The sequence below is a fragment of the Peromyscus eremicus genome, chromosome 7 (genome assembly GCF_949786415.1).
Source record: "Peromyscus eremicus chromosome 7, PerEre_H2_v1, whole genome shotgun sequence".
NCBI classification, from domain to species: Eukaryota; Metazoa; Chordata; class Mammalia; order Rodentia; family Cricetidae; genus Peromyscus; species Peromyscus eremicus.
In genome coordinates this window covers 70,545,757-70,565,906 of record NC_081422.1, presented here as the reverse complement: position 1 = coordinate 70,565,906, position 20,150 = coordinate 70,545,757, and the positions used below count along the sequence as shown (strand labels likewise).

General features: G+C 38.2%; 1 protein-coding gene across 1 annotated transcript in view; it reads left to right on the top strand.

Annotated features, from left to right (window-relative positions):
- The window catches only part of Hcrtr2 (hypocretin receptor 2), a 96,235-nt gene extending 76,444 nt beyond the window's left edge, over positions 1–19,791 (top strand). The window contains exons 6-8 of the mRNA XM_059267020.1: positions 13,473–13,696; positions 17,036–17,157; positions 19,400–19,791. Coding sequence (XP_059123003.1) covers positions 13,473–13,696; positions 17,036–17,157; positions 19,400–19,626 — 573 coding nt within the window. The 3' untranslated portion in view covers positions 19,627–19,791. The remainder of the gene's footprint in view (positions 1–13,472; positions 13,697–17,035; positions 17,158–19,399) is intronic.
- The last annotated feature ends 359 nt before the right edge of the window (positions 19,792–20,150 follow it).

Here is a 20,150-nt window from a genome sequence, read left to right as displayed (position 1 = left end):
GTACATAAAAACAAATTTAAAATTCGTTGAACTCATGTAATATATACAACACAGGATTGTTTGTTCTAAAGTAATGAAACTCTGGATGTGAAAATACTGTTTTACTAATATTTAGCAAATGTCTTAAATTCTGCCTTAAGAAGGCTACACTTCTGATAAAATTCCAACCTTAATAATTAACTGGGTTATTTTTTTTTAATCTGGGAAGAACGATTTGAAATTTTTTGAAAGGATTTATTTATTGTTATTTTATTTATGCAGTGTTTTGCCTGCATGTATATCAGCACACTTACATGCACACAGTGCTCTCAGAGACCAGAAGAGGGCACTGAATGCCCTGGAATGAATTACAGATGATTAAGAGCCACCTTGTGGATTCTGGGAATCAAATTTGAGTCCTCCAGAAGAGCAGACAGTGTTTTTAACTGTTGAGCCATCTCTCCAGCCCCTGGGAGTAAAATTATTAATTTTACTTCTCATTATAAGTAACAAAAATTAATTCCAGTTCCTGAAAAGTGTAAATACAAATGGTTGTACTTTAAATGAAATTTTTGTAACACATTTAACGTATGGGTTATATCTTCAACTTCAATGATCTCATTTACAGTAGATTTAAAGAATAAGATGACTTAGGGTTCTTTCCTCTGCTCCCCCATCACCCATCCTACTGTCCCCTTCTGTACCCAGTATAATTAAGTTGTTGTCGTTGTTTTGAAGACTTTTTAATTCTGAATTAGGGTTACTGTGATTTACTAGAAATTTGAACCATTCATGAGATTTCATTCATTCTCTTAGTGATTCATTTGTCATGTGTTAATATCTTTTACATATCAGCCTTAAACTAAACCACCAGTAAATTCAGTCTTTAGAGGGGATATAGTCAGGTACATAGTGGAAACAGCCCTTTTAATACAAGCACAAGATACCAGAGCTTGGTGAAGTGGGAGATCTCTAAGCCTAGGCTGGTAATATTTAAGTTTAATCTTGATGACTTGAAAGAAATCAACAAGCGTGTGGAGAATTATAAATAGGCAAAGTGGATATCACTCAACTTCTTATGTTTAGTAAGTTATACGACGTGATAAAGATATATTCTTCCCTTCTCTATAACTATGGCCAGTATACTGAGTTTATTAAGCTTGAGAACTAACAGGTTGTTGGTCTCTTTTCTCTAACATATTTTATTGAGAAAGAACTTACTGAGATCATCTTAATTCATTAAGAATAATTCCATTTGTTTTGTTAATAAGTAGCATTTCTATTATTTGTGAATATCATATATTTATGCAATGTATTTTAATCATGTTTGCTCACCACTCCTCTCCTTAATTCCTCCCAGATCAACACTCTTTCCCTTGCAAGGTCATATCCTCTTTTTATTTTTATAATCCACTGAGTCAAATTTGTGCTTCTCATTTATTCATGAACTTGAAGACATCCAATGAAGTATGGCTGACCTACCGAAGGAGCCACAGGCTTAAAGAAAACTTATTTCTCCCAACCTCCAATACTACCCATCATCCATCAACTTTCTAGCTTCTCAAATAGGAGTAGGAGATCCTGAGCCTCTCCTATCTGCATAATGGAGTATTGATTGGTTCCAAGGGCCATGGGAATATACAGCAGATGACAACTAATGTTTGACAAGTCCACCCATCAGACGTATAAACTCCTTAGTGGGAGCCTCACTGGCAAAGTCGTGGGGTCACTGGCTGTGATAACTGGTTGTTTTCTGCCTGTAATTTTCTCAGGTGCCACTGCCTTGCCTCCCTAATAAGAACAGCTGTGGGGGGCTTCCCACAGCCTTTTGGTAATATGTTTTACATCTCTGAGCACACATTTAGCTGTGGATTTCTGTTTAAGCTGTATAATTCTGATGAACAGAAATATTACCAGAATATTCTTCTTTTCTGACACAGGATTCAATATTCTCTGTGGTGACATATTGCGTACCCCAATAAAGCTTACCTGGGGATCAGAGGACACATTTTGCAAAGACCTTAGAACTAGTCCAAAACAGACTAAGCTGTCCCTACAGAATATATATAAAGACTAATTCCCAAATGTTGTTTATTGCTAATTCAAAGCCAGGCTGTTTTCATTAAGACATAGTCCTTGTAATAGCTCCCTTTCTGCACATACCCTGACCGCTCAAGGTCCAGCCAGTTGTTTAATGTCTGGGACCCCTCACCAACTTAGATCTATGTGCATGGGTCAATATGACATTACTAGCCTAAGAGAAACTACATGACTTATCTTATGTTTTGAGAATGGGTAGGGCCCTAAAACTATAACTTATAATTGTCCAGATTTTGACTGACGGGGATCAGCAGTGACAATAAGGAGAGAGAGGGCTAGAGAGAGTTGTGTGAGAACTGCTGCAAAATATGAATGAAATATGTATGCATATTTGGATGAGAGACAAAGAAAAACATAAAAAACATGAGAAAATTATGAGGAAATAAATGGATGAAAGAATAAATGAATAAAATATAAATAATAAATAATATAAATATATATAAATAAATATGAGAGAAAGCTATATGAAAGAACTGCTGCTCCATAGAGGAGCCATGCCTAGGAACTGTGTAAAATGATATATGATGACAGCTATATAAATAAGATGCTTAACTATGGCTATATGGAAATTTATAACTGTATAGAGGCAAAAAGAGTCAGAGACCACTTCTTAAGACGAAGTAAAAGAGAAAGTTAGCATCAGAAAGCATGTATATTTTCTTATTTTACCAGTCAGATAGATAGAAACTTATTTCTAAATACCCTCAGACAAAAAAAAAAGTCTAGCCCTCACCACCTTCATGGATTTTCTTGCATTACCATGGAGGTGGCCTTGCGGCAGGCTCTCCATAGGCCCCCAATAGATCGGCTTGAACTTGGACATGTATTATATAGGCAACCATAGCTACTGTTAGTTCATGAGTATAGTGGTCTTGTCATTTTCAGAAGTTGCTATTTGGCCCCTGTTTTTCATAACCTCTGGCTCTTACAAATCTCTTCATTCCAGGTCCTCCTGCATGGGTCTCTGAATTGTGAGGGTGGAGGGTGTGATAGATATGTACCATTCGTGACTGAGTACTTCACACACACTCATTAGGCATTTTAGTTATTTGCAACTTTCTGAATTAACTGCCACCCATAGCAACAAAGAAACTTCTCTGAAGAGATGGAAGACCTACACCAATTTGTAGTCACACAAACAGGAATATTTGATTTAAGGCCATATTCCATGTTTCCTCTAGAAATACCTCACCAAAAATCCAAGGCAGGGGAACTCACAAACTCCAGGGATGAATCAGTCACTATTATTTTGCTAAAATTTTCCCCTAAATTCTAACCAGAAAGTGGTTGATTATCTACATAACATTTATACCATTATTTCATCCATGAGTGTAACTTACAATACCTGTCTTTATTGTAGCTCAAAGGGTCATAGCTGAGTAAGGCTGCTGATGACTTTTCAACCCCAGTACCTGCGTAACACCTTCTGATACTGTGAAAATTAGTTAGCAGGAAGGAAGCTTCCCTGTCAGCACTATATTTCTCCATGTGTTGTCAGCAACAGTGTCTTACCATCAAATTCTGTAGGAAATGAACAACAGCAATAGCCCACATTGCTTTGAGTATTGGATGGGACTTCCTTGACCAATAATTCAACATTTGGCAAGAGGCTTTTTATTTGGCAACTTATAGCTTCTGGGAGGAGAATTATTCCTGCAGTAACTCCAATTAAACCATTAAACTCCATATAAATATATCTATATGTAAACGCAGGTACATAATGTTCTATTTTATAAGCTTCCATATATACGTGGAAGCTCGTAAAATACTAGACTTCCATTCAGCATTTTAAAACATCCTTAGCATTAATTATTTTCCATTTCTAAAATGTCGTATTTGGTCTTTGAGGATGAGTCTTCATTTGTTTTTTATTCTATCTTTGGTATTCAAAATACCTTTTTAAGACCATCTTTCACTGATTGGAACCAAACAGTTTTTACAATTTCTAGTCCTGTATGTTGTACAATTCCTAATTTTTCCTTTTTCTTTTATTTTTTACAACAAGTTTTTCTTTTAATAATTATTTTCATTATGCTTACACATATATATTATTTTACATATATTATATATACTATATTTTACATATATTATATTATACGTTAATATATTTTATTTATATTTACATATTTTTATTTATAACTTCTGTGACATTTTTATATCCAGTAGCAAAGCCAAGTCATATTCTGTTCTCCAAATCTTTTCATCAAAACAAAGCAAGAAAACAAGGTAAACTACTGTAAGACATGAGAAGTGATTTGTTTAATTCCAAGCAACTATTTTCTCAGACTTAAAGCCAATGGCACTCATTCTAGGATGCTTTGTTATTGGAACATCCCACTTCCTTGTATGTGTTACTGTATCCGCTTTTGCTAGGCTACTCTACCATATGATGCATGCTGTTCTCAGCAACAACTCTGTCTTACTCCCAGTTCATGTCAATGTTGAGGTCAGCTGCTCTTCCACCAGTCTATGCAAGTGGTGCTTTCTGGGACATGACACTCTGGTATTTCAGGAAAGGCCAAAAGGCTGAAAAAATATCTACTACCTCTTGAAATTTGTTATGAGCCTACATCTTGTAATCTTTCGTTGGCCCCAGAGTCAGATGTTTAAGTAGTCTCTGACAAAAGGCACAAGTTCACAGGGCCTTCTCAGGAGGTGAGGGCAGATGATATGGAATATCACAACACAACAAAAGATGAAAACAAATGCAGTCTAGCATGCTTGAGTTTGACCTCTGGGCATGCTACTTGGTAGTTACACAAAGTTTGTCAATGACTCCTGTGACTTTCATCATCTTTAAAATTTTTATTTTATTCAATCACGTGTGTATGTCTGGGGATCATGTGTGTACAGTGCTTGTGGGGACCAAGAAGTTACTGGGATAGGGGTTACAGAGAACTGTCACCTGTCACATGTGTGCCCTGGGAGAACAATTAGTGTTCTTAACCACTGAGTCACATCTCTGGCCTTGCTTCCATCATGGCTAAGGTGGGTTGCACAGCTCCCAAATTCATACACATGATCTAAGTCATTGAAACAAGTACCCAGATCATTAAATAAAATGTCTCAACAGTCTGTGTTGTTAGCTGGACTTTCAACTAAGTCTGTTTACATTTCTAAATTAGCATGTGTTGAATTGTTTAGTCTGTGACCTCTGCCCTTTGTCTTCATTTTTTTTCCATGCTAGAGGATCAAACTCACAGCCTGGCCATGTTTTGAGTGACATCTTTGCCACTGAGTGACAAATCTTGTGACTGAGTAATATCCCTAAAATGAACTTCCATTATGGGACTTTAGAGCAGCCTTGTAATGATCCCTGTAGGCCATTAATTGATGACAGTACCTAGTAGCCTGAATCTTTGTATCCTTCTAATCATCACATGCCAAAATGAGCACAATAGAAAAAATTAGTGAGAATTTAAGTAAGTGAGGACATATAGCAGTCTATTGTCCATCCATTCAGAGGAACGCTTTTAGAAAAAATTAGAATATGACAATTTCTCAACAAAGAAAAAGTATTAATGTACAATAGAGTTATACAGATGTTATAAGTATAGATTGAGGTTCTGAGGAGCATATTAGATATTAAGATCATCTCCCATTATGTAGTTTTGCATATATTTCCATATTCACTTGTTTAAAATTAATGTACCTTTAAAACTCCTTAAAAGTAATACACAATTTGTCTTGTTACCATTGTGTCTACAACTGTTACCTGTTGCCTTGCACAAAGAAGGAACTTGAAAAATGTGCTCTAATGTGTGAATGACTCTTAAACCATAAACAACATGCTTATTTATTATTTAAGCTTATATTCCCAAAACTTTAAAATAAATTCAAATTGTATTACAGGCTTAGAACTGATCTACATTTTTTGATGAAATGTCCCACTTAGTACAATCCACATGATTTAAAAGATTTGCAGTAAAATGCCTGAACTGTGAAACTAAAACATTTAAAAAGCAGATTGGAATGGAAATTGGCAAGTTGAGCTGAGCCCACTTTACAGCTGTAATAAAGTAAATTGACCCCAGATGGATAATTAAATAGAACTCTGCTTGAACGACGCTTGGCTTCTCACTGTTACTGCCTCTAAACAGAGTCGGCAGGCCTTGCCTTTGCCATGGGCCACATCAAGAGAGTCATCAAGTGAAGGGCCTAGCCTATTTGCTTAAAGTTATGAAGATGCATGGATTCTGTTTTGTACTTTTGAATTAGCAAATGTAAAATTATTAGTGAGCAAATTGTGTGCCCTTGTCTGACTTTGTTAAGAACTTTAGTTATCATTGTCTTGCTCAAATCAGTAACTTCCACTCCCCTTTCCTGTGACAGTATGATTTAAAAAAAATTCACTGATGATGAAACTGCAGATTGGTTTCCCAAGATCCTCTCATTCAGAGACTTCTTAAGCTTAACTCACTTGGCTATTTGTGCGTACTTCAGTATTCAGTCCAGTTCTGAGCCTTCTGAGAAGTAATAACAGATTGTATTTATGATGTAAACTTCTGTAATTCCACAGATATTATTAAGCACTTGTGTGTCATACTATGTGAGATAGTAGAGGTGAACAACAGTATACTATTAAGTAAGATGGGATTTTAACTTTTGAAAGACTGAAAGACCTTCAGTTTTATAATTGTGTCCATGATCCTGTCTACCTTTTATTCACCGACATTTTTAGAGAAATTAGAATTCATGCAGTGATATCTGAGTAATATTAATCAGTCTAGTATGAGAAAATAGACAGAAAGTCATAGAAGACTAGGAGAAGCAGGAAAGCAATGCTCAAGCTCAACAATGAAATAAAAAAGCACAAGTGAATGTAATTGCTAAGGTATATTAAAAAATTACTATAAAGATATTTTTGTTTGTAATTCTTTTCTGTTTATATCCAACCTGAAATACAGTATGTAAAACAATAAAACTGAAAATCCAGCTTATAGTGTATAAATATAACTTATAGGAAAGATGAAGGGGGTGTGCAGTGATGTTGGAAAAAATATACATTTATACATATTAAAATTTGATTAGTTAGTATTAATCATTGTTTAAATTAAGCTGTATATTGTAACTACTAGAAAAAATACTTTTTTCAAAAAAGTACCTAGTGAAAGACACAATAAAATTTAAATGTCATAGTAGAAAACAATAAAAAAACAATAATAAAATACTAATGGAGAAATAAGGGAACACAATAGATAAAATAAACATATACAAAACAAATGCCCAAATTACAAATGTTGATCGATGTAAATTAGAAAATCTGAACAGACCTGTTAGGGGACAGAATGAGTCATCAAGATTCTACAAACATTAAAAGTGAAGAGCCCCAGATGAGAAAGAACATGTGATTTTTGTCTTTCTGAGACCTGGTTACCTTACTTAATACAATAGTTGCCCATACCATCCCTGTTCCCATAAATTTCATAGTTAACTTTTCCTTAACAGCTGAGTAAGCTTCAATGCTCTGCATGTGTCACATTTTCACTACTCATCTTGTTGTTGATGATGATAGACATCTAGGTTGGTCCCGTTCCCTCCCTTATTATTGTGAAAAGTGCGTCACATTTTCACTACTAATCTTGTTGTTGATGGTGATGGACATCTAGACTGGTCCTGTTCCCTCCCTTATTACTGTGAAAAGTGCAACAACCAGTACAGATGTAACTATCTATCTCTGTAGAATAATATGGAATCTTCGCTATGGCTGGGTCATACAGCAGTCAGAACTGGGTGGGCATTTTAAGGAACCCTCATATTGATTTCCATAATGGTTACACTCGTTTAGATTCTCACCGGAAGTGGATAAGGGCACCTCTTTCTCCACAGTCTCACCAACATGTTGTCATTTGTTTTCTTGATGAAGCTACCCTAGCTGCTTCTTTGTCAACTTAACATAAGATAGATTCATTTTGGAAGAAGGAACTTCAATTGAGAAAATGCTCCCCCCACCACCCCACCCCGCCCCAGATTGGCCCATCAGCTTTGGCAAACCTGTGGTGAATCTCTTGATGGATAATGTTGAGAGGTCCCCTGCTCACCATGGGTGGCGCCACTTCGCTGGTGGTCCTGAGTGCTTATAAGAAAGCAGGCTGTTGGGGTGGGTCAACACATGATCCTGGTTCTGGGCCTTGGTCTTTGCCAATTGGTCAGTCTGCTAGCTCTCCCATGTCTTCACTACCAGCGTGAGCTCTGTGGCATTGTCCTGGTGAGTTCACACCTTGCAGCGAAGAGCAAGAGGCGGGTGGTTCTCCTGCTTTGATGCCCTCAGGGTCGTAGCTTCCAAGCCTACGCCTTCAGGGTCAGCTCTACTCTGTTGCCCAGGCAGGAGTGGCATAGTGCCACCCTCCTGAGTGCTGCAGCTGATGAGGAGCAGAGGCAGCTCTCCAGAACATCCACCTCATTGGTGTTCTGCTGGAGCACGTGAAGAAACCGGTCCTGCAGACCCAAAGCTGCAGGATCTCCACAACACAGGGCAACAGCAGGATAATCAAGAGGAGTTCCAGTGAGGGCCCAGCATTGAGAGTGGAGCAGAAACCGGCGGCCTCGAACCAGACCAATGATTCTCTGCAATGAACACTTGCAAGTAAAGATATACGGATAAAAGGGTTGACTGCGTGACTCGCTGTGTCACACTACAGCTTCCGTGACGAGATTTTTTTTCCTTCTCTCTTTTTTCTTTTCTCTTAAATTTTATTTTATTATTTTATTTGGGGTGGGGAGGTTCCAAAGGCAGAAGGTGGATACGAAGGGACAGGGAAATGAATGGGATGGAGATGCATGATGTGAAAGATACAAAGAATAAATAAAAGGAAGTGGGGGTGGGGTGGGGGTGGGAGGACAAGAGGTGGTGGAGAAAGGAGGCTGAGCAAGTCATGTGGAACAAGCCAAGCAGCACTCGCCCAGGGCCCTAACTCAGTTCTTTCCTCTTGATTATTCCAGGGCCCCTAATTCAGTTCTTGCCTCATATTCCAGGGCCCCTAACTCAACTCTTGCCTCATGTGCCTGCCTTGAGTTCTTGCCCTAACTTCTCTTCATGATGGACTGTGAACCCTACAAGAACTTTCCTCCCCAAGTTGTTTCTGTTCATGGCATTTCATCCCAGCAAGGAAAGCCTAAGGCAGTAGTCATTCTGATAGGGGTGAGAGTCTCAAAGTGGTTTTAATTTACATTTCCCTGATAGCTGAGGGTGTCAAACAGTGTTGAAAACATTTATGGGCCATTTGTGTTTCTTCTTCTTTTTTTTCTGTTCTTTTCTTTTTTTTTTTTTTTTTTTTTTTTTGGATTTTCGAGACAGGGTTTCTCTGTGTAGCTTTGCGCCTTTCCTGGAACTCACTTGGTAGTCCAGGCTGGCCTCGAACTCACAGAGATCCGGCCTGGCTCTGCCTCCCGAGTGCTGGGATTAAAGGCGTGCGCCACCACCGCCCGGCGTGTTTCTTCTTTTGAGAACTAGCTGTTCATTTCATTAGCCCATTTATTGACTGGCAGTTCTGTGGTTTGGGTATTTAATTTTTATAGTGCTTTATTTATTCCATATATCAAGCTCCCTGTGTGAGGTATAGCTGACAAAGACTTTCTTCCTAATCTGTTGGATATCTGTTTGTTCTGCTGATAATTTTCCTTGCTGTGTAGAAACTTTTAAATTTCCTAAAGTCTATTTCTTGATTCTTGGGACTATGCCCTGCATCATTAGAGTTCTATTCAGAAAGTTCTTATCAATATCATTGACAATACCCAAAACAAGTATATTCCCTATGTTGTGCTCTAGAAGTCTCGGGTTTAAATTAAGGTCATGGAGCAGAAGAAATGGCTCAGCTGTCAAAAGCATGTCGTACTCCTGCAGGAGACCCAAGTTCAGTTCCCAGCACCTATGTTAGGCAACTCACAACTGTCTGTAGCTCCAACTCCAGAGACATCCAACGCCTTTGGCTTCTGTGGGTATGTGCACTCACACGCAGATATCCACACACAGACACATTCACATAGTTAAAAATAAAAATGATGTTTGAAATTAATGTTCTTGGCCATTTGAATTGACTTTTGTAGAAGACTGATGATGTGGATCTAAGTTCATTCTTCTGAATGTTATATATTCAGCTGTGTCTTCACCATTTCTTGAACTGGCTGTTCTTTTCCAATGAATGCTCTTGATGCCTTTTTCAAATTTACGTACCCACTGATGTGCATTTATCCTTGGGTTCTTTATCCTATTTATTGCTACACATGTCCATTTATGTACCAATATCATGCTGTCTTTTTTACTGTGTTTTGAAAGTATAATCTGAGGCCAGCTCCTATGATATCTCCAGCAGTGTTCTTTCTATTTAGGGTTGTTTTGTCTACCCATGGTCATTTGTGTTTACATGTGATTGTGATTTTTTTGGGGGGATTATTTCCTAGTTTTCTGAAGAATGTCATTGGAATTTTGATGGGGATTTGCCTGGTGAATATGCAGGTTACTTTTATTTATATGGCCATTTTCATAAAATTAACTCTGCCAGTCCAGAAACATGAATGACCTCTCCTCTATCTGACAGTTTATTTAATTTCTTTTTTCAGTGTCCATCATTTCCATGGTGTTTTGAACTAATAATTATTGTTCACATTTCTTTTATAGTATGTTCCCATATCAAAGATAGTTTTCATAGTTCATTTACAGTGTGATGAACAAGTCATGTGTGGCCTGCTTTCTATAGTTAGCTATTATGGAGCCCTCAGTGACATATTGGTGAAAGACCTTCCATAAGGACAAACTCCTGGAATTTGTCTTCTCTGGTCCTTTTATGTCATTATTGCTACTTCAATGTAATATGACATGCACTCAAAATTCAGGGGCCTGAGGTGATAGTTCAGTCTGCAAATTCCTTGCCTTGCAAGCGTCAGGACAAGACTTTAATACTCCCAAAGTCATGCAAAAACTCTGAGTATCATAGCACATGCTTGGAATCTCAGAGCTGGAAAGGAGGAGCCAGACTACCTAGCCAGAAAACCTGGCCTACTTGACAAGTTCCAGGCCAATGAGAGACCCTGTCTAAAGAATGAAATGGATGTCATCCAAGGAATTCCAGCCTAGGTCATCTTCTGACCTCTAGTGCATGTGTATACACATGCACACTAGCAAAGTAGGGCACACACATGAATCTGAACATACATGCATATAAACATACACACAAAAACTGCTTACTCTCTTGTATGTAAATTTTCCAAAGAAAACTTTTTACAACTAAAAATGTGTTTTGAAGTTTTGTACAAATTAAAAATATGATCTGAAATATCCTACTTAGCATCTTCTCAGTCAAAATCTATAAAATGAGATTTATAATTTGCCTTTAAGGACACATTGAGCATGACTTAAGGTCATGTGCAAGTCTTGAGTGTCAGTTGATGTAAAGACTCCTAATGAATTTTCTGCTCTCTCCTTGGGGCTGCTCAGGTTCTCTGCCTTCTCTCTCTTATGAGTGGAGGATGAGTTGAAGGATTAAGCATCTTCTGCCTTCAGGTCCTTATCTGAAAGTGGCATTGCCACATTTCTCTCTCTTTTTGTTGCAAGGGACACAACTCTTCCCCCAGGGCACTTTTTCTTCATGGGAATGTTTTTGATACTTGAAGAAGTCATCAGGCAGAATATTGGTTCTCTCCTTCATGGGAACACTCAAAAACAGAATGATCTGTATGGCTTTATTTAGAAACCACTTCGAGACCACTTGACAGACACTTGCCAGCTTTTGTGATAGAATCTTCCAGAACTTTTTAAGATCCATTGCTACTTCTACAGAAGTTGTTTTCTGAAACTACTTTTTGAAAAGAGAGCCACAGGACTGAAGAGATCCTCAGCAGTTAAAAGCACTGGCTACTCTCACAGAGGACCTAGGTTCAATTCCCAGCACACACTCACATGGCAGCTCAAAACTATCCAATGCTAGTTCCAGGGAATCCAATACCTTTCTCTGACCTATGCAGGCACCAGGCACACATGTGGTGCACAGAGACACAAGAGGGCAGAACACTCCTATACATAAAATAAAAGTTGAAAAGCCTTTTAAAAAGTTTTCAGCTGACAATCACAGAAGAGGGAGAAGTTTCAGTTCTTGTCTCTCCGCGCTTTGGTGAAGTGGCCCCACCCATTTGTGAGATGTTTCCGTTGCAGGGCAGGTTTTCCTTAGCATCGCTGATCTCCTGAACTGAGAATATGGTCAAGTGGGGTCTCCTGTAATGAGACTCATCTGTTTGGACATCAAAGCAAAGCTCCATTCTCAAATGAAAGATTCTCAAACAGACTTTGATCGTATAGTGTAAACAACCACGGGTTCCATGTAACCTTCATTCTGAAAGGCCACGGGAACACGCTGCTCTGTACAGTGTGCAGCGAAAAGATGAAAGTACCAACTGAACAACTGGAACAGAATCAAGCTGTCCCAGTGGTGTACTTATTGGCACATCTTATCAAAAAAAAAAAAAAGGCACATGCTGAATTTTAATGTTTTGCTAAGGTCTATCAATTTTCATGAGATTATAATTAAGAAAATATTGTACTTGGCAGAACTTTCTGCTATTATCAACTAACTGAAAATCAAAGGAAAAAAGCATGTTGTGTAATGTAATTGCTACAAATTGTAGCTATTTGGAATATTAGTGTAAGACCTGGAAGGATTCTCATTGTACTTGTGTGCTTTCTGGAAGAACAAATTGCAAAATTAGTTTCAGGCAATTTTGTAAATGTGAACACTAAATCACAGAGAGTAGTTTGTTTTTGTTCCCTCTATGCATAGATTTGCTTTGTCTGAATCAGAGGCAGAAAACCTCATAAAAAGCAGTAGCCGGTTGGGTGCTATGTCTCCGTGTGACAGCAGATGGCAGTATCGATGCACCAAAAATTCATTCAAGTGTTTTGTTTTTTTGGTGTGTGTGCGTGTGTATGTGTGTGTCTCTGTGTGTGTATGCCTGTGTCTGTGTGTCTGTGTGCGTGTGTGTCCCAGTGTGTGCGTGTGCGTGTCTCTGTGTGTGTACTGTGTCTCAGTCCCACTATCTGATGAGTGTTTAAACGTAGGTGTCATCTGAATCTAGATTTTGTAATGAAAATTTATAGTCGGGATTTCTTAGAATTTTTCTCTCCATATTTTATTTCTTTTTAACCATGGTATGTATTTTCTATTGTTCTGTTTAGACCGCGATAACGTTGTCATGCTTTAACACAACAACAATAACAAAAGCTTGTTTAACTTTTTTCTCATGCAAATGTCTATTTGGCGTTTGACTAGATGAATGCTAAAAACATACAACCAAGCCAGTGCTCTGGGGAGATGGGAATTCTAAACTCTAAACTTCTGTTTCTTAATCTTTACTTCTATGTGGAACGTTGCTAAGTATCAATGAGGGATCCCCTGTCCTTTCAGATTCCAGGAACTTCTTCTGTGGTTCAGAGAAAATGGAAGCAGCCGCAGCAGCCGGTTTCTCAGCCCCGAGGGTCCGGACAGCAGAGCAAGGCCCGGATTAGCGCTGTGGCTGCTGAGATAAAGCAGATCCGAGCAAGAAGGAAAACAGCCCGGATGCTCATGGTTGTACTTCTGGTCTTTGCAATTTGCTATCTACCAATCAGCATCCTCAATGTGCTAAAGAGGTAAAGCCCGTGTATTTACTTGAAAATGAAGCAGCTTGACATTTAATTAAGAACTCTTTTCTTTCTAAACAGACAAAACCCTCTCCTAGATACTTTCTGGCTCGCCCACTCAGTGATGCAGTTGTTAGAGCACTTAAGGCAACCTCAGCCTTCTAGCATGCTAAGGAAGTACTCTGGTCAGTCAGTGAAGATTCACAGCCGAGTGGGAGATAAAAGGGTTGTTTTCCTAACCTCTTGGGGTTGACTGCTAAGCCTTAGTGGAAGGAAACAGTACTAAATATTGTGTTTCAATGACTAATTTCATAAACAAAAGTCAACTACAGTTATGAGTTCTTTTTCATGAGAATAAAATGGGTTTTCCAACTTTGTTCTCAAGTATATAAACAACCACACTACAATTCTTTCTGTTAAAAAAATATTTTTCAGGATAAAAAGGAGATTAGAATAATTTGTTTGGGGCACTAAACAAAGAATCAGTGAAGCAGATATTTTGTGTTGAACGTTAAACTGAAAGAAGAATGTCTATTTCTTGAAGTCATTGGAATGATTTCAGTATCAATATTAATATAACACATATATATGCTATGTTAATATAATATAGTGTGACACGTGTTATATGTTGCTTATTAATATAACATATTAACATAGTATATTACTATAACATACGGCACATTTTCCAGTTAGTAGTGCACAGTTTGTTACACTTTAGACAGCACAATGAAGTTCAAAGGACTTTTGACCAGTGACGTGAGCAGCAGATGCTGGGGTGCAGTCTGGGGTGCAGTCTGTCGGCACAGCAGCAGCCAGCTTCACTGGGAAACAGCAACCCTGTTGCACACACCCTGGTCCCAAGGCAACCTTAACTCTGGGTATAACAGATTTCGAACTTAATCTGGAATCGCTCCTGTCCCTCTTCCCCAAGTCAGAGTCGGTATGGTATTCCTCACAGCTGGGGAGCTTGGAGACAGGCAGGTGTCTTGGCTGGAGTCAGACAGAAGGTGGTATAACCGGCTGCAAAGAGCTCTCCTCTTTGACCTTGGTTTTCGGTTGTTTGAAGGCTTTTTCCGTGAAGAAGTGGAAAATGAACTTTTGTTCAGAAACGTTACAGCCCTGTACGTATAAGGTTTTGAAAGCTCCTGTTCCTGAGATACGTTGTCTGCTCACAAGACATAATTTACCCTCTGCCTCTGCTAAGCCTGACCTCTCATTCCATTCCTCACAGAAATCAAATACAAATATATTAAGCGCTTTACTAGTTTATGTTTTTCGATATTAAGAACATCATAAACATGAACGACACTGAGTAGATTCCTTCTTCCTCTCCCTCTTACCCTCTCCCTTCTCCCCCTCCCTCTCCCCTCCTCTTCGCCCCCTCCCCCCTTACTCCCCTCTCTTTCCCTTTCTCCTCCTCTCCTCTTCTTCCCTTCTCTTTCTCCTCTATTTTGCTAGTCTAAATCAAATATTTTCAAAATGGATTTAGCACTCTGTGGGGTGCACATTTGAATTTCTTCTATCTCTGCTCTTGCACCTCCCCCTCTAATCATTTCCAGATGCCCTCTTGTCAATAATATTCATCTTATTATTCTGAATTAAACACCCTCCTTTCCTAGGGGGGGAATTTTAAGTTTAATTTAAAACTTTTTTTCAAGTTTTGAGCCATCTTCCTATTTTCATACAAACAAACATTTTAAAATAATTTTGAAATTTGTTTTTACTGCATATATATGTAAATTTAGCCTTGCCTTGCTCATCAATCTTGTTTTCATTTATTTTTCACACACTGTAAAGTCCTTCCTTCTTTTTCTTGTAATGTAATCTTTTGCCTGGTTGGTTAAAACTAACTTCCTCAAAGTGGTCTAGTGTTTCCGAGGTTTTGAACTAGTGATTGCATCTTATGTGTATTTAATTTGTCCACATTCTTTCACTGTGTGTGTGTGTGTGTGTGTGTGTGGTTTGCAAACTTCTACTACTCTATAGAGCATCACTTTGTCCCAGAAATTCATTTCTATCATGCACCTTTCTCTTTAAAAAGCAAACATAAGATAAAAATCACTGATAGGGCCACCAAGAGAGAACACCTTGTCTCTTCATCCTGGGACTTACTGAGTAGCTGCAAGTTATGTGGATGGGTGAGTGGATATCATTATTAAATTCTACCAAAAAAAAGAGAGGGAGATTTGTAAGAATAGAATACAGTGGATTTTTTTTCTTTTTAGTGGTGTGTGTGTGTGTGTGTGTGTGTGTGTGTGTGTGTGTTGCTGCACACATGTCATAGCACAGGTATGGAAGAAGCAGGGTTGTGCTTTGTTGCTGCAGTGGTGCGGTACACTCCAGCCTAGCTGGCCTAGGAGCTTCCAGGAGATTCTCCCGTCTCCACCTCCAGTCTCACAGTACGATTGCTGGGACTACAAACGTGCACTTCTCTATCAGGATTTTTATGTGTGTTCTGGGGATCTGAACTCAGGTCATTAAATCTTCACAGGAAGTGCTTTTACCCCTTGTCTAATCTCCCCACACCAAAGAAAAACAGTGTTAAAATTGCTCAAAAGTGGCCTTTGAGGGTACTGTAATATATTTTTTAGTTTAACATAATATATGAAAACTTGAAGCTCATGAACCTAAGGACTATCGGAATCTTACCCACTGAAAATTAGTTATTGCCTGTATACAAAGACATCTCATGACAAATTTCAACAAGGCTGGAATCATTAAAGTTGAGAAAATATACATCCATCAATGCACAAATGAAAGTGGGAAGAATTTAGAAGACCAGTTTTGGACTGCTAATTAAAATATATACAATGGGTCTGGGAGATAGCTTAGTGGGTAATGCATTGGTTGGTCTTTCAGAGGACCAGAATTCAATTCCCAGCACCGATATGGCTGCTGACTACCATCTGTAACTCTGGTTAAAGGAGACCCAGCACCCTCTTTTTACCTCTGTGGAAACCAGGCATGCACACAAGTGATGCACAGACACACAAGCAGAGTATCACCCATACACATAAAATAAATTTTTAAAAATGTACGCCGTGGCATAATAGCAATAAGGTTAGTCAGTCACATCTAGAAACAAGATGACAGATGGGAAATTCAGCTTCTATCTTCTTGACAAGAGATTTGCGTTTCCTCATTCCAGCCTTTTCCTCTGAGCTGATCCAGCTTTTGATTCACTATGTGTACCCCGGAGGTTCTGATGGGTACCAGAAACCATTCTAAAGAGACTGCGCTGTCAGTGCCTGTCACAGAGTTCGGGGCTGGGTTACTGCTGTGTTCACCTTGGGAATCAATTACCTAAAGGTCACTCTCAATTTTCTGTTTCTGTTTCTCTTCCTGCAGAGTATTTGGGATGTTCACACACACTGAAGACAGAGAGACTGTCTACGCTTGGTTCACATTTTCTCATTGGCTTGTATATGCTAATAGTGCGGCGAACCCCATCATTTATAATTTTCTTAGTGGTAAGTTTTCGATGTTTCTTCTTTAAGCCTCTCCTCAAGAGTGATGCCTGTAGAACAGATGCCCTGGAGCAGTTCTCAAGTAGACGCAGAACTTAGTCTCTGTTTGAGCTATGATAGCCCCTGACTAGATTTGTTCTGAATTTCTTCTTTTTGAGAGTGAATTCATGCCACTTAGATCTTCAGAGGGCATGATCTAGTCTGCTTTCTTGGAAAACTTAGAATAAACGATAAAGGGAAAGTGAAAATTTTGAGTGTCTTGCATCCCTTACATAAACTTATGATTGAAAAGTATCTGTTTTGTGTAGACATGGGTGTTGTTGTTGTTGTTGTTGTTGTTGTTGTTTTGTCAAAGTGCATAGCCTAATTCAAACTGGATTGGAACCAACCCACTTTCAGATATTTTTGTTTGTTTGTTTGTTTTTTGTTTTTTTTTCAAGACAGGGTCTCTCTGTGTAGCTTTGCGCCTTTCCTGGAACTCACTCTATAGACCAAGCTGGCCTTGAACTCACAGAGATCCACCTGGCTCTGCCTCCCGAGTGCTGGGATTAAAGGCGTGCGCCACCACTGCCCGGCAACTTTCAGATATTTTTATACTTTAATTTTTGTGGGTAACATTCGAGTCACTTAAAGAATTCTCACTAATCAAAAAAAATATTGCTCACAAGTAACACTTAAGTTAAAAAGATATACACATACACACACCTATAACTAATATGTTATATTTATTATTATTTATTATGTTATATGTATGTATATGCAGTGAGATATGATCTTATTTACCCTCACTTCTTCCCTCCAAATCCTCGTCATGATCTCCCAAACATACCCCTACCAAGTTCATGTTTGCTTGTTCTTTTTAATAACTCACAAAATCCACTTAGAGCTGCCCCTAAGTGTGAGAGCACAGGCCACCCACTGGAGCTTGGGAAACCTACAAGTGACCCCATAAGAACTGTGCTGCCGTTAGCTACATTTTTGTTCTATTTTGTTCCCAATTACTTGGCTATTTATTTATTTCCATTTCTAACTAGTCATTTTTATATGCGAGAAAACTATTTACTGTACATTTAATAAACAATGTGTGTCTTCCAAATTCATATTGGCTTTTTTGGTTTGCATGATTTGTCTAAGTAGTTAGAACCGTCAGATAGAGATAGACTTGATGGGAAGAAAATTACAAATAGAAGGATCTATTATAGATCTCAAAAAGTTAGAAATGAAAAAGGATTTTGTGTTCTTACCATAAATACATAACAAACATTCGCATCTATTGAATTCCATTTAAGCTTTGATAACTGCATACATTTACTGAAATATCACATCCAGAAATATATATTTTTTATGATTTCATGTACTAAAAAAGTTTAGTTGGTAAAAGAAAAGGAAACCCAATTTTATTTCTGAAGAGCAAGGTTGTCACTTGAAAAGAATTGGTGCACACTGGCTAGTGCTCTGAGCTTGCACTGAGTAGGGGACACATGTTAGGAAGTGGAGAGACAAGAGCTGGAAGCAGAAGGCACAGACCAGGGCAGAGTTCCGGTATAAGGTTAAAGGGAGTCAGAGGGGCCCCAGACTACCACCTGCCGCGTGTCTACCATTATCTGTGAATGGTCACCACACTTAGTCCCTCAAAAGCCTAGTGGGATAGCTTAGGCACAGAGAGAATTAAAAACAGTTTCCAATAACTCCCTTCACTCTAATAAAGGTGATCATTTCATCTTCTTAAATGCCTAAAATCTTACTAATAGCTTAAAATAAGTACTTCCTAAGATTTTTCCAGTTTTTTTTCTTTTCCTATGTTGCCACACATGGATTATGAAAGCGAATTTTCATAAATACTTCAATTTATTTTTTTCTATTTTGTTGAACTCTTACAGCACCAGCATCTTTATACTATAACACATCTCTGTTTATTTAGTAATACACAATGTAGATTTCGTGGCTTTTGAAGCAATTAGGTGTCTATGCAACTTTTTCTAAGAGCCATTTAGTATTATTACAGGGTTAAAAACTAACGAGAAACACAGGGTGTTTTGACTTTAAAGAAAGAAAACAAACGCCAACTATTACATAGGAAAATACTTCATCGTTTAATTTCCTTTCTCTATTTCCTTTATTGATGCAAAATGCTCCACCTCACTGTTAGTTTGGCTCAAGGGAACGACTCATTTGTACCTCGCGCACTAGGTGTTGAGCTGTTTATGCATAATTCACTTTCCTTCCATTCTCTCTGGTCTGCCAGGAAAATTTCGCGAGGAATTTAAAGCTGCCTTTTCTTGTTGTCTCGGGGTTCATCATCGCCAAGGAGATCGTCTCGCCAGGGGACGCACAAGCACAGAGAGCAGGAAGTCCTTGACCACACAGATCAGCAACTTTGATAATGTATCAAAACTCTCAGAGCACGTGGTGCTTACCAGCATAAGCACACTCCCAGCAGCCAACGGGGCAGGACCGCTTCAAAACTGGTAGAATATTTATTGCTATGACGAGGAAACCCGACTCAAAAAATCCTTTTATACAAACTCTGTGAACGGAAGTTTTAGTATCCAGCTGATCTAAACCTAAAATGTCAATCCATTTTTTTTTTAAATCGATCACTCTTTGAAAATAAGTAAATTTTAAATACTTCCTGGACCATTTATTCGAACATGTTATACGTTTAAATTGCAGCTGAATTTATTTTAGGCTATTTCTTCTTAGTTCTGTGAACTGAAGTTTGTGGCAATTAAGGGTTTGAAATTTTCTAATTCTTTTTATAACCTCTTTGTTATTTTAATTTCACAACTCAAAATGGTTGCTAAAAATTACCGAAAATTAATCATTTCCTTCCCTGATAAAAGAAGTAACAATTACTCTCGGTTAACAACAGACATATGTTAATCGACTTAATTTTTTTTTTTTAATTCACAAAAACTATCATTACAATGTGCTAACTGGAAGACCATTTATGAATAGAATAGCATACAATTTGTATATATTCAAAATCTACCTTT